The sequence below is a fragment of the Oryctolagus cuniculus genome, chromosome 18 (genome assembly GCF_051225735.1).
Source record: "Oryctolagus cuniculus isolate XC-2025 breed Fujian yellow rabbit chromosome 18, ASM5122573v1, whole genome shotgun sequence".
NCBI classification, from domain to species: Eukaryota; Metazoa; Chordata; class Mammalia; order Lagomorpha; family Leporidae; genus Oryctolagus; species Oryctolagus cuniculus.
The window spans coordinates 11258594-11276567 of NC_142884.1; the positions used below are offsets into that span (position 1 = coordinate 11258594).

Consider the following 17974-nt stretch of genomic DNA (forward strand, 5'->3'; position numbering starts at 1 on the left):
GGTGCCCGGCCTCGGGCGGCGCGCGCCGGTGCGACGTCAACGCAGCCAGCTAAGCTCCCGGGACCTGTGTACCGCGGCCCGGCCGGGCCTGAGTCCTCCCAGGGCCCGGGTCGGGCGGTTCGCTGAGTTCGCTCTGCGGCCGCCATGGATAACTCGGGGAAGGAAGCGGAGGCGATGGCGCTGCTCGCCGAGGCGGAGCGCAAAGTGAAGAACTCGCAGTCCTTCTTCTCAGGCCTGTTCGGGTAGGAACCAGGCCGAAAGGTCGGCCGGGACCTGGGCTGGGGGCCGCAGGGGTCACGGCCTGGGGTGGCGGGGGAGGCGCGGTGCGGGGGCCGGTTTCCAGGGAGAGGGCCGAAGGGGCTTGGGCTGGGGACCCACGGGCCCGGGCGACCACCTCTTGAGGCGGGGAAGGGGATCCAGGCTGAAGACGGGCTCAGAGGCCAGCGGAGACCTGGGCGAAGGGGATACGGGCAGTGGCCTTGGCGGGGACCAGCCGCGGGGGCCAGGTTCCAAAGCCTTCTCAAGCCCTCGGGGGATCTGTTTGAGGGGTCGCGCCGGGGCCTGGGGCTGGGGCCACCTGCCCAAGGGGCTGACCTTCCCGAGCCCAGGCAGGGGGCTGCTGCGTAGCCCTTCGGTAAGGACAGGGCTCGCACAGGGCCTGAGGGCTTGGGGACAGGACTAGCGGCTGCCATGCGGCAGGCGCCCACGGAAGTTGGCGGCAGCTCAGGGCCGGCCGCACTGAGGGGCTTTGGGGTGCGGCTGCCGCTCAGCCCGCGACCTGGGTGAGTTTTAATCTCCCCGTCGATAGCCGGGCGGCGTTGGGCTGGCGGATGGCGAGCGCTCCGAAGTGGTGGCTGGCAGTGTTGGGAGTGCCCTGCAAGGAAAGAGGTGTGCGGTGATGGGGGCTGGTAGAGAGCCAGGCGGGAGCCGGGGAGCGGCTCAGGAGCCGAAAGGGGCAGGGAAGGCCTGCGGACCGCGGGGCTTAGCGGGGTCAGGGCACGGGCCGGGGAGGGGTAGCGGAGGTCAGCGGGAAGCTTGGGGGGTCAGGGCACGGGGCCGGGGAGGGGTGGCGGAGGTCAGCGGGAAACTTGGGGGGGTCAGGGCACGGGGCCGGGGAGGGGTGGCAGAGGTCAGCGGGAAGCTTGGGGGGTCAGGGCACGGGGAGGGGTAGCGGAGGTCAGTGGGAAGCTTGGGGGGTCAGGGCACGGGGCCGGGGAGGGGTAGCGGAGGTCAGCTGGAAGCTTGGGGGGTCAGAGCCGGGGAGGGGTAGCGGAGGTCAGCGGGAAGCTTGGGGGGTCAGGGCACGGGGCTGGGGAGGGGTGGCGGAGGTCAGCGGGAAGCTTGGGGGGTCAGGGCACGGGGCCGGGGAGGGGTAGCGGAGGTCAGCTGGAACCTTGGGGGGTCAGGGCCCAGGAGGGGTAGCGGAGGTCAGCTGGAAGCTTGGGGGGTCAGGGCCGGGGAGGGGTAGCGGAGGTCAGCTGGAAGCTTGGGGGGTCAGAGCCGGGGAGGGGTAGCGGAGGTCAGTTGGAAGCTTGGGGGTCAGGGCCGGGGAGGGGTAGCGGAGGTCAGCTGGAACCTTGGGGGATCAGGGCCGGGGAGGGGTAGCAGAGGTCAGCTGGAACCTTGGGGGGTCAGGGCCAGGGAGGGGTAGCAGAGGTCAGGGCACGGGGGCCGGGGAGGGGTAGTGGAGGTCAGCGGGAAGCCGCTGAGGCCGAGCTTAGGACGGGGAATGGGACTGGGGTTTGCTGCAAGCCGGGGAAGGGGGTCTGGGAGGCGGGGGGGGGAGGGTCTTTCCAGGAGACTGAGCCTGCCCTTGCTGCTGGAGGTGGGATAACAGCAAAGGAAAACGTCCGGGTCCTCATGGGTTTTGTTGTAGACTGAGTGGAGACCGTGTGTGTGCGCATGCGTGTGTGTAATTCAAGTGCGCTGTTCTGAGGGTGGCTGGTGGTGTCTGGTGCCCTTGGCCCAGGGTTAGGGCCCCGCTGGGCTGCACCGGGGGGGGGGCGGGCAGCTAAGCCAGCCTGGGACAGGCTGCTGGGTTGGGATGGGGAGCGCGACACTTGGCGTGGACTAGTGAGGCTGGGTTGTTGGTTGTAAGGTGGGCTGGGTGATGTCCTTCAAAGCCTGCAGGACTCGGGCGGACGGCGCCTGGCATGAGTGCTGTGAGCAAAGGCCTCACCTGGTGACAGGGACGGCCAGGGGTGGTCTCCCTCGGGCGTGATGGGCCATCGGGGGAGCCGTGTGCTGCGGAGCTGTGAGGCGCGGCCTGTGAAGGTTTAGTGCAGGGGGTTGGGGCTGGGCCAAGGTGAGGCCACGAGCGAGCGAGGGCCTGGACTTGAGCCGAGCCCGAGAGGAGAGTGCTGGGTCTGAGCAGCGACTGGGGACGCTGCCGCCCGTGCTTCCTGACGCCGGGCCTGGCGCTTCCGTCCTCGCCAAAGCCCCGTGGATAGCGGAGGCCTAGAGACATCGCCGTAGGTGCTGGAGCAGCATGCGCTGCCCGGCCTGGCGCTCACTCTGCCCTGCCGTGCCGCAGCGGCTGCTCCAGGGCCAGGGCCAGGGCCGAGCCCCCAGAGCTCTGCAGTGGGGAGGGCGCGGCACACCAGGTCTCGGGGAGCTGCCGCCCTCTAGCCCCTCCCCCCCAGTCTTCCACGGGAGAAAGGAAGCAGCTTTGGGGCCTGCGCTGCCCCGACGCTGGCACCCCGCATCGGGGCGCTGGTTTGAGTTCCGGCAGCTCCTCTCTGATCCAGCTCTCTGCCAGTGTGCCCGGGAAGGCAGCAGATGCCCAGGTGCTGGAGACCCGGTGGAGGGCCTGGTTCCTGGCTCCGGACTGGCACAACCCCAGATCTCTATGTCTCTGTCTCTCTTTGTCCACTCCACCCTCCTCCTCTCTGTCACTCTGCCTTTCAAGTAGATAAATCTTTAAAAAATAGAAAACAACCGGTGCCGCGGCTCACTAGGCTAATCCTTCGCTTTGTGGCGCCAGCACCCCGGGTTCTAGTCCCGGTTGGGGCGCCGGATTCTGTCCCGGTTGCCCCTCTTCCAGGCCAGCTCTCTGCTGTGGCCCGGGAGGGCAGTGGAGGATGACCCAAGTGCTTGGGCTCTGCACCCCATGGGAGACCAGGAGAAGCACCTGGCTCCTGCCATCGGATCAGCGCGGTGCACCGGCCGCAGCGGCCATTGCAGGGTGAACCAACGGCAAAGGAAGACCTTTCTCTCTGTCTCTCTCTCTCACTGTCCACTCTGCCTGTCAAAAAAAATAAAACAAAGCAAGCAAGGGTGTTCATCCCAGTCTCCCAGCTCTGAGAGGGAGCGAAGCCAGGGGCCGGCAGGCTTCTCCCTGCTTTGGGACCCTCAGCCATGGCCGCTTCCCAAGCCCGTGAGGCCTGGGAGGGGAGCCCAGCCCTGGGGGGGAGGGGGTTGCTGGCCACTGGGCGTCTGCAGCCTTCACTGGTCGGGCTTTCTGGGCTGCCATACCCCAGGGGGCTTTGAGGCAGGGCAGCAGCCAGCAGCAGGTCAGAGCTGTTCCGGAACTTTCCCCAGGCAGGGGCAGTGAAATACAGTAGCCCAGACCTGTGTTCCGGAAGCAACAAGAGGATGGCGCGTTCCCGGTGGGGCTCGGCGAGCTGGTCCTGCAGGCCGGGGCTTCCTTCGTGGGGACTGCGCAGGTCCGGGTGACGGGGCCCTGTCCCCCCGGGGGCTTCACCTCGTCCCCACTGAGTCCCGCCACCTCCCCAGAAACTCCCGGACAAGAACGTGTCTCCTCTTGGCCCAGCTGCCCGGGGCGTGTCTTCTGTGAGTGGGAATCAGGTGCTCCCTGCTCTCCGGGTTGTTGTGGAGAGCGAGAGGCACAGCGCCCGACGTGGAGCCGGGGGCGCTGGAGGAGGCAGGTATTCTGTGGGCATCATCGCTGGAGAGCTGGGCCAGGAGCCCCCGGGGGCAGAGTCCCTGCCAGCATCGAGGAGCTGCCCTGCTGCGGTCTCGCCTGGGGTCCCAGCTCTGCTTGCAGACCCTTCTGCCTGCAGAGCCGGCGGAGGCCCGGGTGAGTCGCGGTGCCCAGCGGCGCCCAGGCCCGCCTTCTCCGAGAGCTGGGTGCCTCCTGTCCAGGCTCAGGTGCGGCCTTTCCTGGGCAGGCAGGGCTTCTCCAGGCTTTGCTGCCTGGTCGCCCAGAGGTGTTCGTGCTCCCCCGGTTGGGATGGGGCCGCGAGGGGCCTTTGAACTCTCTCACTGGCTCACGGGCCGTGCTGAAGGGTGGTCTGGCTGGCATGCAAGGGGCTTGCCTCTGAGCTTGAGTCCAGAGGGGAGCTGGGTCCCCAGATCAGCACCGTCAGCATCACGGCGGGAGGGGAGGGCGGCGCTTAGCCAGGCTGGAGCTGGAGGAGGTGCTGAGCCTTTGAAATGGGCCGCAGTTCTGGAATCTGCTGTCGGTGGGGCCTGTGGGAGTGATGCGGCTCTGCTGAGCACCTGCAGGGGGCCGGGCCGGGAGGGTGCGCCCTGTCCTCTCTCCCCTCCCCCCCGCCCTGTGCAGCCCTGCAAGGTGTGGGGGCTTCTCCCTAGCGGCAGGTGAGGATACTGAGGCTGGCGGGTGAGCAGCTGGCATTTGAAGCCAGGCCTGGCTGGTGACTGACAGCGATTTGTCCTGCCCTGCTGCAGCGCCCCCGGGTGGTAGAGGTGGAGGCGCCTGCAGGAGTCCGTGGCTCTGCCCGCTGTCACACCCCCGGGGCAGGCCAGAGCCTGCTTCTCAGCGGGGGGGCTACTGAAGGGACAAGATCCCACCTGCCCGCCTCTGGGTCAATGAGAGAGGGACAGGCAAGGGCCCGGGGCTCCTTTCCCAGCCCTGCCACTTCCCTGTGGGCTCCAGGCCTCTCACTGCTTGGGAGCAGGTGCAAGGGTGCAGGCACAGAGTCAGGGCAGTGGGACCAGCGTCTGAGGTGGGGGACCGGGATCTCAGGCCTGCCGGAGCCGCCCCTGCCTGCCTTTTGAGGTTGCAGGAGCTGCAGGCCAGTGGGGAGCGGTGGCAGGCGCAGCAGGGAGACAGTGCCATGTTTCTGGAATCCGGGAGCCCCAGGGGATGGAGCAGGGGCGAGCAGGGCTGGGCCTCTGCCCCGCGGAGCCCTGGCCCTGGTCCTGCCGGGCTGGCATGCGCTCACCCCTCCATATGGCGTCACGGGGGTGGTGGCTGCGCCTGGGAGGCCCAAGACTGCTTCCCCCGCCTTGGGAGGGGGAGAGGGTAATTATAGACAGCCCTGCGCCCGGCGGTCCAAACCAGTTCCCTCTGTTCCCAGGAGGCTGGGAGGAGGGCCACTGTCACATATGCTCCCCCTGCCCCCCCCAGGCGAGGGGCTCACCAGCTCCCCCACCTCTCACACAGCAGGCAGAGGGAGGAGGCCTGGGGACACCCTCGGAGGGGTTGCTGGGAGCCCGCCTGGCTTGGGAGAGGAAGCCCTGTGGTGCTGGGGTCTCTGCCTTCTGGTCACGGCTTCCCTGCTGGAACCCCCCTCTTACACTAGTACGGGGCCTACTCCCTTATCCTGGCCCGTTCCTCTACCTTGAACTTGCCACACTGGTTTCTGTTCAGGGCCTTTGCACCTGCTGCGACTGCTGCCTGACTGCCCCCCCTTCCATGGGTGGCTCCCTGGTCATCACTGAGGATGTAGCAGCACCCTCACGTCCTCAGAGGCCCTCCAACCCCAGCCCCTGGAGAGCTGGTCCCTGTTTGCCGAGGGCCGGTCTTCCTGCTGTGGTCACTGACACAGTGCCGCTCAGATTCGTCTCCAATTCGTCTCCACGAGCGGCTTCCTGGGTCTCTCCCTCCCAGGGGACCCCTCCCACTCGAGAGGAGGAGGAGGGGGCCAGAGCCCCGCCCTGCCCTGCCCTGCGGGATGACCAGGCCCAGTGTTCAGGGGAAGCAGGAGGCCGGTGGGGGAGGGGTGCTGAGCAGGGTACCCCACAGTTAGAGTCGTGGACCTGGGGCGGGGCTGGCCAGTCCCAGGCTTTGTGCTGTGTCTGCTCCGTGGATGTGACACACGGTGACCTCGCTGACAGCTCCTGGTTGAGCTCCTGGCTTGGGCTGGGTGGAGGGAGGCGGGGCCGTTTCTGGGCCTCTGCTGCCTGGTGAGCCAGAGGACCTGGTCATGCACACAGGGAAGGGCAGGGCCTAAGAGGCCGGAGCTGTGATCCAGGTCTGTGGACCTGTCCTGTTCAGAGAACATTCCAGAGGAAATCCTCTGAGGCTTTTTTTTTTTTTTAATTTCTTTTATTTATTTGTATGTCAGAATTACAGAGAGGAAGAGAGAGAGAGATCTTCCATCCACTGGCTCACCCCTAAACAGCTGCAGTAGCTGGGGCTGGGCCAGGCCCAAGCCAGAAACCAGGAACTCCCTCTGGGTCTCCCACATGGCTGACAGAAACCCAGGCACTTGGAGCCTCTTCCGCTGCTTTCCCAGGCGCATTAGCAGGAAGCTGGATCAGAAGTGGAGCAGCCACAGCTTGAACTGGGGCCCATCAGGGTGCCGGCGCTGTGGACGGTGGCTTAACCCACTGTGCCACAGCACGGCCCGTGAGGCATTTTTCCTACCAGGCCTGGAGGAACCTTCTGAGTCCTCTGCCGGAAGCTGGTGGGAGTTCCTCACTTCCCCACGGCCGGGGCGGGGCCTGAGGGAGTCAGCCCAGGGTGCTGGGGACGTGGCGGGTGAGTGTGGGAGCAGCGTGTCGCTCAGTCATGTCAGCACAGCCCCGGGAGCCCCACGGGGCCGAGGCCAGGAGCTTGGCCAGAGCGGTGCAGCCGCCACGTGAGGTGCGCACACCCGTGTCAGAGGGCCTGGGTTTGAGTCCTGGCTCTGCTGCTGGCTCCAGCTTCCTGTTAACGTGTTCCCTGCGAGGCAGCAGGAGTGGCCCAAGGCTTGGGTCCCTGCCACTCACGGGGAGACCTGGATGGAGTTCCAGGCACCTGACTTTGGCCTGGCCATGCTCCGGCTGTTTTGTGGCCGTTTGGGGCATGAAGTAGCAGATGGAAGATCTCTGTGTCTTTCTCTGCCTCTCACATAAAATACATAAATAGAAACTTAAGAAATAACAATACAGACCTCTGCCTGCTGTGCCTTGGGCTCCGGAGGGCAGGATCCCAGCCCTGGGGCTCCTGGCTGGCGGGCGCTGCATCCCGTGGCCAGTCCTGCTCAGTTGCCTCCTCCTGGCTCGCCCCCCCCTCCATCGTCAGAATCTCCTGGAACCATTGTCAGAAATCCTGGGCCCCCCGCGGGTCCCGGGGAGCGTGGCCGGGGCGGTGCTGGGACCCAGGCCCTCCTCAGCTGCTGCTGCCGGCGAGTCCCTGTCTCTGGGACTCAGCCAGAGGGCGCGGGCGAGGGCAGCTTCTGACCGGGACACGGCCCCTCTCCCCTCCCTGCAGACCCACAGACAGAAGACGGCGTCTGACATCTGTTAATGTGGATTCGGTTCTGCTGGTGCTGAGGGCGGGGGACCGCAGACCTCAGGGGCTGAGCCCGGTTTGATTATGGGGGTGGGGAGGACGCAGGCAGGGCAGGGGCCTGAGGCCTGAGGCCTGAGTCAGGAGTGGCTTGTGGCGCTGCTGGGCAGGCAGCTGGGCAGCCAGGATGAAGCTGCGCAGACGGGCTGCCCTGTGTGCTGTTTTTTAAGAAATGTACCCTTGGGACAGGCGTTTGGCAGCACAGTGTTTAAGGTGCCCGCGTCCCAGATGGGGGTGCCTGGGTGCCAGTCCCAGCCCCATTTCCTGTCCAGCTTCCCGCTAGCATGGCCCGGGAGGCAGCAGGTGAGGGCTCGAGTCCCTGCCTCCCATGTGGGAGACCTGGAGTGAGTTCCAGGCTCCTGGCTCCCTCCTCCCCCTCCCCGGTCCAGTGCCACTGTTGCTGGCATCCGGGGGGTACGTCAACAGGAGAGCAGCGTCTGCCTGCCCACCTTGAGCTAGTGATCTTGTCCCGGTGCACCCCCGTGTACTTCCCAGGTCGGTACTGTTGCACAGCTGGGTTTGAGGATTCTTTTGTCACTTTAAGTAGTGCTGTGCTGAACGTCTTTGTTCCCTTGATTGGTTTCTTGGGATAATTGATAGAAATGTAATGTATTGCTGGACCACAGAGCCAAATATAACTCTTGGTATTAAAAATAATTTTTTTTCTTGAATAGATCAAATGTGTAGATGGTAAAAAGAGACGCAGGCGGCGCTCAGGAGGGTGTGCGGTGAGCTGGTCTCCCACGCAGCCCCGCTGCGGCTCCCCCTGGGAGGAAGATGCTCTCGCTGGCTTAGGGGAGTTTCCAGGGATGTTTCGTGTTTATGTAAACACACGTACTTCTATTCTTACCCTCTTTGAAAACAAATGAGCACGTTTCATGCACACGTCTTTAAAGGCTCTCCCTCTGTAGGGTGGGATTGGCCTTGGCACCCCTGGGGCTGCGAGGGCTTCGTCGAACCACAGCGGGCGGGCGGGTGTGTGCAGGCGCTGGGGAGGCAGAGGGGCCTGCAGGGAGTGCCCCCCGGCTCTCTGCAGGGTTGGGGGGGAGGCTGGAGCCCCAGGCTCAGGGAGCTGGGGAGCTGCCGCTGGGGCCGTGGGAGTGGCAGGGGCTCATCCCCGCTGTCCCGGGCACAAGGCTTGCATCCTCTTTGGCACCAGGCAGGGACGATGCCTGACCTTTGTCCCTTTGCTTTCCCCCAGGGGCTCATCTAAGATAGAGGAGGCCTGTGAGATGTACGCCCGAGCAGCCAACATGTTCAAGATGGCCAAGAACTGGAGCGGTACGTGCCGTCTACGCACCCCTCTCCAGACCACCTGCGGGCCATCTGCCGTCTCTTGCTCTGCCCCTTGGCCTGCCTGGGTCCCAGGGCCTTGGCGAAGGACAGAAAGGACAGGGACTGGTGGATTACTGAGTCTCAATCAAGAGATTTCTCCGTAAATTCAGGTTCTCGGGTTTCCTGGAAACTGCCCCTTACTGTACCCACCGGACTCGGGATGTGGGTGGTGCCAGTGTGACCACAGCTGCCCCTTGCTGGGGCCTACCAAGTCCCAAGAGTGCGTATGTAGCCCAGTCAGCACCACTAACACCCTTGTCCTGTGGACTCGGAAGCTGAGGCTTGGCCCGGCCTGTGCCCAGAGCGCCCCTCAGGTAGGCGATAGCCAGGTCTCGGACACTGGGCTGTGACTGCGGGGTCCCTGTCCCGGGGCCACGGGAATACAGCCAGGCGCAGGATCTGCGGAGAGGTCCCAGAAACCACACCTTCCGCTGCCAGCGAGGTCAGATCCAGGAACTGGGCGGGAGATGCTTCTGGAACCCAGGGAGGAGCGTTCCAGCTACGAGGAGATAGGCCGGGGATGGGGCGTGGAGAGGGGACGGGGCAGGGCACTCCCCATCACGTCCTGAGTGTCCCTGGTCTCCTGAGCACCCTGAGTTCTTCCTGAGCTTGCACAAATCCCTCGGGGAGGCCCGGCCCAGTGTCAGGCCGCAGACCGGTCGTCTGCAGACACAGGTGTGTGTGTGCCGCGTGTCACCGCACCCCCAGCTGCTCAGACCGAAGTCAGGCCATTTCCCAGACGTGAGCTCTCGCAGCAATGACGTGGTCACGGCACGAGCCCTGGAGGGCTCTGCCTTGCAGCCGCTGGGGTCAGGGGACAGGCCCTGGGCCTCCTCCGCTCGGGGAGCCTCAGCCCCGGTTGCAGCCTGGGGGGAGGGGAAGGGAGGCGGCTGCCGACCCCACGGGGAGAGGAGGCCCCGCCACCTCCAGGAAGCCCTGCGGCAGGTGTGTGCACAGAGCCGTGGCCCGAGGGCGGGCTCTGCTTGTGGGCGAGCGCCGGGCAGCCTGGGCGCAGCTGGGCCTCCTCCCCTCGGCAGGGCACTTGTCTGCGCCCACTCCCTGTTTCCGTTTCTCAGCGTGGGCCTGTGTGCCTCACGGTGCCAGCCCTGTGGTGCCTCGGCCACAGGGGCCTGCGTGACTGCTCCAGGAAACACAAGCAGAGGCCCCGGGGGTGGGAGAGACCCTCGAGCAGGGCTCTGGCAGGTGTGCAGGTCATCTTGGCTGCCCTCTCTTCTCCAAACACCCCGGGGCTCCGCCTCCCCCTTGTCTCCTGGGTGACCCGGGGTCCCCTGGTGAGGACAGCCAAGACCACGAGATGCGGGGGTGCGTCTTGAAAAGCAGAGTGACGGACAGACTCCCGCCCGCTGGTTCACTCCCCAGATGCCCGCAGCAGCCTGTCTGGGCCAGGCTGAAGCCAGGAGCCAGAAACCCCATCCAGGCCTCCCGCGTAGGCGCGATGGTCCAGGCGCCTGAGCCATCGACTGCTGCCTTCCTGGGGTGCCTTAGCAGGAAGCTAGGTGGGACCCAGACAACGCTCAGATATGGGATGGCAGCGTCCCAGGTGGCGGCCCAGCCCACTGTGCCGCAGTGCCGGCCCCTCACTCGCTTTGCTGCCCTTCCCAGCTCTGAGCACTGCCCGCCTTCGCCCTGGGTCTGGAGCCGCGGCCCTGGAGGTGCTGGGCTCGGGCGCCTCCTCAGGCAGCTTCCCACTTCCGTCAGAGACCCCAGGTGGGCCTCCTGAGGTCACAGCCCCTCTGGAGAGCCCACCCCCCGGGGGGCAGTGTCTGTGCAGCCCCTGAGATCCATGTGTCCGGTTACAGCTGCCGGGAGCGCCTTTTGCCAGGCCGCCCAGCTGCATCTGCAGCTCCAGAGCAAGCACGACGCAGCCACCTGCTTCGTGGACGCCGGCAACGCGTTCAAGAAAGCCGACCCCCAAGGTGAGGGCCTCCGGGAGGGCACGCGCACGGGCACACACACACACACACACACAGCACCCTCGGCCTCCGGGAGCACACACACACACACACACAGAGCGCCCTCGGCCTCCGGGAGCACACGCGCACACACACAGAGCGCCCTCGGCCTCCGGGAGCACACGCGCACACACACACACACACGGCGCCCTCGGCCTCCGGGAGCACACGCACACACAGTGCCCTCGGCCTCCGGGAGCGTGCACACACACGTGCGCACACACACAGTGCCCTCGGCCTCTGGGAGCATACACACACACACACACATACCCCGTACCCTCGGGTTTCCGCACGGCTGCCATGTGATAGGTGGCGGGGAGGCGCTGGCGGCACGGGTGTCAGCTTCAGACTTGGCTGCCTTCCTTGCGGTTGGCATGGGTGTCCGCTCCAGGCCCTGCCTCCCGCTGAGACACGGCACGCAGCCGGAGCCGGGAGCATTTGGGAGTGGGCGTTGCGATGCAGACCCACCGCCTGCCAGGGAGGGAGGGAAATCTGTTCTCTTGTCGGAATTAACTCACAGAGGGGAGGGGCGGCGCCAAGAGCAGCCAGGTAGGAGGCAGCGCTGAAAAAGGAGCGGAAGCTGTCGCCGGCTCCTCTGCACCGGGAACGGCCTGCGGCCGAGGACTTGGGCGGCCGGGGGGCTGACTCGGAGCAGAGTTGGCCCTGCCGAGCGCATCCCGAGCCTGCTGGAGTTCAGATGCCCGTCTCCCGCGGCTAGCCCCCGGGAGGGCGGAAAAGGCGGACATCTAGAACAAGCAAGCAGGAAGTGTCGCCTTGGAGTCACCTGCAGGGAGGCCTCGCGCTGCGCACACAGCGTCTGGGAGCCTTACTCCCAGCCAGGGCCTGGCCCTCGGCGTGGACCAGGCGGCTCTCCTCTGCCTCGCGTGTTGGCCTGAGCGGCATGTGCTGGGGCTCGGCCGAGTGGTTGTGTGGGGCCGCAGTGGTGACCCCAGTGACCCTGCGTTTGTTCTGTGCCTGAGTCACCTCAGGAGCCTCAACTCTCCCAGCCGGACCCCTCCTCCCAGGCCGTTCCTCTGCCCCTGGGGAACTGGGCGGCCTGGCGAGGCCAGAGTGGCTGGCAGGGCTTGTTCTGGGCGGTGGCTGCTCCCGGCCTTTGATCCCAGGGCTGCCTCGAGGAGCCGATGCGGGAAGGCACGGACTTGATTCGGGGAGACCTTGTGTGGGAGCCTGCCCTGGGCGGGGCCCCGAGCTGGGACAGTGCAGCCCTGGGCACCTGGTGCTGAGCAGGGAGGGGCGTCACGGTGGCGCCCAGCACTGCCGCAGAAGCTCTGAGTCAGGGCCGTGCCGGCGGGGGCGGGGCCGAGCTCACATTCCTGGGGGGACCCACCCCCACCGCGGCCTGGGGCAAGGACTGCACCGTGAGGTGGGCAGCTGTGGGCTCCCGGCGCACTCTGCTTCTCGGCCGGGTGCCTGGAGGACCCCTGGGAACCCCACCAGCCGGGCCCTGCCTCCAGAGACAGCTGGTATGGCCTGACACCCGCCACCGCCTCCTGGCCGGAAGGAAAGGATTTGGCTCCCGTCACCGCATTGTCCCTTGGCAGGGGTGGCCTGCTGGCCCCACAGCGCCGAGGGGGAGCTGATGCCGCAGCTGTCAAGGGTGCTCACAGTCTCACAGCCTCTGCGGCTGCTTTTGTTGGACTGGGCGAGGGAGGCCTCGTGTGTGTGTGTGTGTGTGCGTGTGTGCACGCTCGTGCATGCACCCATGCCTGAGGCAGGAGAGTGTCGCAGCTCCCTCGCCTCGCTCCCTGCTGCATTTACTGGGTGCCTGCTGAGTTCCAGCCACCTGGCGTCTTGAACCCGCTGGACTCCGCCCTGTGTAGGGGCAGGGCTGGGCTGGGGCGCCGGCGCAGTCTGGAAGGGCTTCCCTGAGAGGCAGAAGCCCAGCTGAGTAGATTGCTGCCAGGGGGGGCGCAGCGAGCTGGGCCTCGGCCCCCGCCGTGGGCGGGCACACTCCCGAAGCCCCTGCAGCTCCCTGTGTCTGAGGGCCAGAGGACCCGAGATAAGCCTCGAGCTGGCGAGCGTGAGAAGCTTGGCCAGGAGCGGGCCAGGGCGTCAGGCTCTCTCCAGGAAAGCAGTTCCCCGAGCGAGGAGAGGCACAAGGCGGACTCTGCCCCACGGTCCATGTTGCTCCCTGGGAGTCAGCCTCGCTGGTGGTGCTGGGGAGCCCGTGCCGGCAGGCCTGGCGCGGCACTGGGGAACGGCCTTTGCCACCAGGACCCTTGGGGTGTGGGGCTGCGAGTCCTGAGCGTTCCCGCCAGGAGAGGGAGCCCGTGAGAAGCCGGGCCCCCAGGTTGGGCTGTGGCAGGGTGCGGGGTGCGCCTGCTCACTCCTCTGCACCTCGCCTGGCCTGGCGGCCGGCTCTGTGTCAGCTTCCGGCTCTGTTCTGTTATGAAATACGCACGTGCGCTGGCACCAGCTGCTTCTCGCTTCCGCCCGCCGACTCCCACCCTGAGTTCTCTGTATCCTCTGGGGGTCTCCAGAAACCTTTCAGAATTGGACAGAGCCTGTGGAGACCCCCTCCACCTTCTGCTCAGAGCCTGGACTCCCCGAGAACCACAAGCCAAAGGCCCAGAGCCCCCCGAGCAGGCAATAGGCCTTGCGCTTCCTGGTAGCACCCCGCTGCCGTGGTCTGCCCGGGCCCTGCTGCCCCCCTGCCTGCCAGCAGCCGTTTCCTGAGATGCGTTAAAGTGATGTTCTTAAAAATGCCCACCCGAGAGCTCGCGTCTGCTGGAAGACGCCTCCCACTCAGCTTCTCTCCTCCAAATAACCTGTCAAAAAAAAAACAAAAAAAAAAAAACCTTTCCCAAATTTGAAGTCTTGCAAGAGATGGCACAGCAGAGGTAGCCAGTTCCTCCTCTGGTGCTGTGCTGGTGTGCTTGGGTTTCTGGTGACACCTGCAGGTACCCAGGCCAGATCGGGGGACCGAGAGCTGTGTCCGCCTGCCCGCCCCCTCACCAGGATGTGGGGCAGGAAGCTGGCAAGGGCATACACAAGGCGTCAGTGTGCACAGCCCGCAGCCGCTAAGCGCACTGCACCAGGCCCGGCTGCCCTTGGCCCTGCCACGCCCCTGAGAACCAAGGCAGGCCTGCTTCAAAGCACCCACGGGCAGCTGGCCGTCCTCCGGACATGGCACCGTGGGAGAGGGGCCCTGCTGCAAGACTGCCCAGCGAGTCAGTCCAGCCACCCCTCTGGGTGCCCGGGATCCACGGGCAGGCCCGGCCTCCCCTCCGCAGGCTGCTACGAGGACTTCACTCTCATGTCTCCCACCTCCCTGTTCTCTCCACAGAGGCCATCAACTGTCTGATGAGAGCCATCGAGATCTACACGGACATGGTGAGGGTCCCGGCTGCCCCTCCCTCCCCCAGGGCCCTGCCTTCTGTGCCAAGCAGGTGCGGAAGGGGATGTGGGAACCTGCGGGCTCCCTGAGCTGAGAGTGGTCCCCTCAACTGGTTCAGGCTGGCTGGGACAGGAGCACGACAGTCCCACTCTCCCCTGGCCTGCCTCGCCTAGCCGGCCCCTCGCAGCAGTGAGGCTGGCCCAAGGGTCAGCAGAGCCTCAAGGGAGCTCAGCCCCCACCTCCCCACCCCCGCGCCTGCGATGCAGCCCAGGAGCCAGTGATGGATGACCTGCACGGCCTGGGCGCTGCCCGCTCCTGCCTCTTGGCCTCCCCTCGCCCACTGTGCAGAGGGTGGGCTGGGGCTGTGGGAATCCCTGTGATTACTGCGCACCAGGCTGAGGCCGGTCGGAGAGTGCTCAGCCCCCGGGAACCCAGGGCGTCCCAAGGCCTGGACAGGAGGACCCTGAAGAGCCACGGCCGAATGTCGATGGCCACAGTGACCTCTTCTGTGTCACCCCAGGGCCGGTTCACCATCGCAGCCAAGCACCACATCTCCATCGCCGAGATCTATGAGACAGAGCTGGTGGACATTGAGAAGGTGAGCGGGGGCCGGGGGTCGGGACCAGGGCCTCTAACCCCCACCCCGCGGACATTGAGAAGGTGGGGGGCGGGGCTGGGGCCTCTCACCCCCCCCCACATTGAGATGGTGAGCGGGGCCGGGGGCCAGGACCAGGGCCTCCAACCCCCACCCCGCGGACATTGAGAAGGTGGGGGGCGGGGCCGGGTCCTCTCACCCCCCCCCCCCCATTGAGAAGATGAGAGCGGAGCCTCTCACCCCCCTGCCGGGGGTTGGGCTTCTCTGATATCTGAGCCCCAGGAAAGGGGCCTCCCTGCCCCCCTCCCTCTCGTGTCTCCCCAGGCCATTGCCCACTACGAGCAGTCCGCGGACTACTACAAAGGCGAGGAGTCTAACAGGTACCCGGCCCCCCGCCTGCCCCGCCCCTCGGCGGCCCACCTGCCGCCCCTCACCCCGCCCCTCCCGCAGCTCAGCCAACAAGTGTCTGCTGAAGGTGGCCGGCTACGCCGCGCAGCTGGAGCAGTATCAGAAAGCCATCGACATCTATGAACAGGTGGGGACCCCTGCCCAGGGCCCCCCTCTCCTTTCACCCACTCCCCGCTCTGTCACCCCCTTGGCCTCCCTGGTGCACGGCCAGGCTAACGTGTGCACCCACAGCCCAGCCCTTGCGGTGCAGTGTCCCCTTCCCGCCCATTCGCACGTGGCTTCCTGGGGAGGATGGGAGGCCTGGGCGGCCCTGGGGCCCTCCTCCGTGGTGGGAGGCAGGGAGTGTCACGCGGCTCCCACGGCTGTGCCAGGAGGGCTGGGCCACGGCCATGAGGGAGGCAAGCAGCTGGCCCCGGGGGGAGAGAGGGGCGGGCGCTGCCTCCTGTTCCCGTGGCTGCCGCCCCCTGCCCGCCAACGCGCCAGCCTTCTCCCCATGGTCTCAGGCGCCCCGAGGCCCAGGGTCACCTGGCTTCAGCCCCCACCCCGGCCACCATCAGGTCCTGGTCCTGGTCACTTCGGTTCCAGGTGCTCACCCAGGCCCTTGTCTCCCTGCCCACGGGTCCCAGATTAGCAGGGCTTGTCCCCAGGGGCCTGAGGTCACAGTGCTGGCTCTGGCTACAGGTGGGGACCACCGCCATGGACAGCCCCCTCCTCAAGTACAGCGCCAAGGACTACTTCTTCAAGGCGGCCCTGTGCCACTTCTGCATCGACATGCTCAACGCCAAGGTGAGCCCAGGCCCCCAGCTCGCTCGCGGCTGGCCGCCCGCCTTGGTGGGGGCGCTCTGGCTCCTTGCCGCCCCCCGCGGGCCAGCCTGTTGTGCACAGGAAGCCCTCCCTGACCGGCCCCCCGGGCCCTCCCCATGGCTTTGTTGGGCCAGGTTCACATCCCCCCGCCCTGTGCGCTGAACGGTCACTGCCCTCTGGCCCTCCCAGGGTTCACGCAGGGGTCAAGGGTGTGAGGGGCCAGGCTTGCCTTGTTTGCTCCCCTCCCCCGCCAGGCCAGGCTGGGCACTGGACACCTGCCCCCACCGCCCACCTCCCCTGCAGCCCGCTCCACAGCCAGGCTGGCTCCAGGCTCGGCTCCCGGAGGCACCGCTGGGCACAGAGCCAGGGGGCCCCGCGCAGGGGAGGGGCAGGGCGCTGACTCAGGGCTGCCAGGCCCCTCTGTTAACTGCCCTCTCCCTGTCCCCAACCCTCACCCGCCCAGCTCGCTGTCCAGAAGTATGAGGAGCTGTTCCCAGCCTTCTCTGATTCCCGGGAGTGCAAGCTGATGAAAGTGAGTGCCAGGCCCTCGCTGCCCTGCCCCCGCCTCGGGGGGCGCGGGCTCCGGCTGTCCGACAGTCTTCCGAGGGTTCGCCTCCCTCTGTCTGGGTTCTCCTTACAGTCAGGGCCGGAAGCCTGGGTTCCTCCTCTCCCTCCCTCCCTCTCTCCGTCACACACACACTCCCCGAGACAGGGTAGGGTGGGGTGGGAGCACAGCCTGCCCTTCCCCCGTGGCGTGAGGGCCCCAGACGGGCAAGCAAGGCCTGACCCCTGTGCCCTGCGCCTGCAGAAGTTGTTGGACGCCCACGAGGAGCAGAACGTGGACAGCTACACGGAGTCGGTGAGTGGCCCTCGGAACGTCACCTTCTCTAACCCCGGCTCACCCTGGAGAGACCCGGGAACAGCGGATGGGGCAGGTGGGAGGGGCTGACTTCCTGTCCCCGCAGCCCGCCCCTCCCTGTGCTGGGCTGGGCTGTTCTGGAACTCTGTGTCTCCATCTCAGGGCCTAATTTGGTCCTCTGGAAGATGTCAGCCAGGCCTGCCTCTCCCGGCCGAATTCCCTGGAGGAATTTAGGCCCCTAACTGAGGATGGGGACCAAACCCACCCCACGCCCCCTGCCCCCCGAGCGCTCTCACCTGCAGCCACCCCTCCCCGGGGCAGGACAGGGCACCCACACAGCTAGCACTTTAGTAAAGAAAATGCCGTAAAACCGGAAATGGCCCAGGACAGCACGGGCGAGGGCCCTGCCCTGCCTGGAGTGCCGCCAGCTGGCCTGTCCCCCTCCTCTCTCCCCCTGAGAGAGAACCCCCAGCCCAGAGACCTGGGGCAGGGGGCGGGCCGGGAGGGGCCGTGGCGGCTGGGGCTGAGCACATGCCCCGGCAGGTGAAGGAGTACGACTCCATCTCGCGGCTGGACCAGTGGCTGACCACCATGCTGCTCCGCATCAAGAAGTCCATCCAGGGCGACGAGGAGGACCTGCGCTAGGCTTGCTGCCCCGGGGCGCCGCGGGCCAGGCCTGCCCACTGGACAGTCACCCCATTCTCGCCGTGTCCCTCGCCCCCTGCCCATGTATTTAAGCCCCCGAGGTGCCCATCTGCACCCCAGAACCGGCTGTACACAACCTCCGATTCCGACCTCTCTGCTCTGGGTGCCACCGGGGACCGGGGTCGGCCTGGGCGCCCTGCCCCGACCCTGGGTCGCGAGGCCGGAGTCTGACTGTGCCGGTGTCCCCCAGCAGAGCTGCAGGCACAAGTGGCCCTGAGAGTTGCCCCTCCCTGCCCAGGCCCCAGCAGCCCCAACCTCTCAGGTTAGACCCGAGGCCCTGCACCTGCTCCTGCCCTAACGCTCTGAGGTTTTGTTGGCCAGAAGCTGCAGTTGGCTCAAGAAAGAGAATAAAAAATACCACTTTTGCATGAGTCTTCCCGCTCACCTCCACTCCCCTAGGGCCCCCGGGCCTCTGGGAAGAGGAGGGCGCACCTGCCCAAGGCGACCTGGCCTGGAG

At 66.5% G+C, this 17974-nt stretch overlaps 1 protein-coding gene across 1 annotated transcript; it reads left to right on the forward strand.

The window, feature by feature from the left end:
• Positions 1-24: 24 nt before the first annotated feature.
• NAPA (NSF attachment protein alpha) lies at positions 25-17883 on the forward strand. The gene is made up of 11 exons (XM_051837353.3): positions 25-242; positions 8682-8761; positions 10636-10752; positions 14096-14142; positions 14667-14744; positions 15066-15121; positions 15192-15276; positions 15831-15935; positions 16417-16485; positions 16762-16812; positions 17356-17883. The coding sequence occupies exons 1-11, from the start codon at positions 145-147 to the stop codon at positions 17455-17457; spliced, it is 888 nt and encodes a 295-aa protein (XP_051693313.1). The 5' UTR covers positions 25-144; the 3' UTR covers positions 17458-17883.
• The last annotated feature ends 91 nt before the right edge of the window (positions 17884-17974 follow it).

Bases quoted from the DNA above. Each gene is read 5' to 3' on its own strand.
- NAPA (XM_051837353.3), top strand. From the start codon at position 145: ATGGATAACTCGGGGAAGGAAGCGGAGGCGATGGCGCTGCTCGCCGAG. The intron at 243-8,681 runs GTAGGAACCAGG...GCTTTCCCCCAG, and splicing joins TTCTTCTCAGGCCTGTTCGG to GGGCTCATCTAAGATAGAGG. The intron at 8,762-10,635 runs GTACGTGCCGTC...GTCCGGTTACAG, and splicing joins GATGGCCAAGAACTGGAGCG to CTGCCGGGAGCGCCTTTTGC.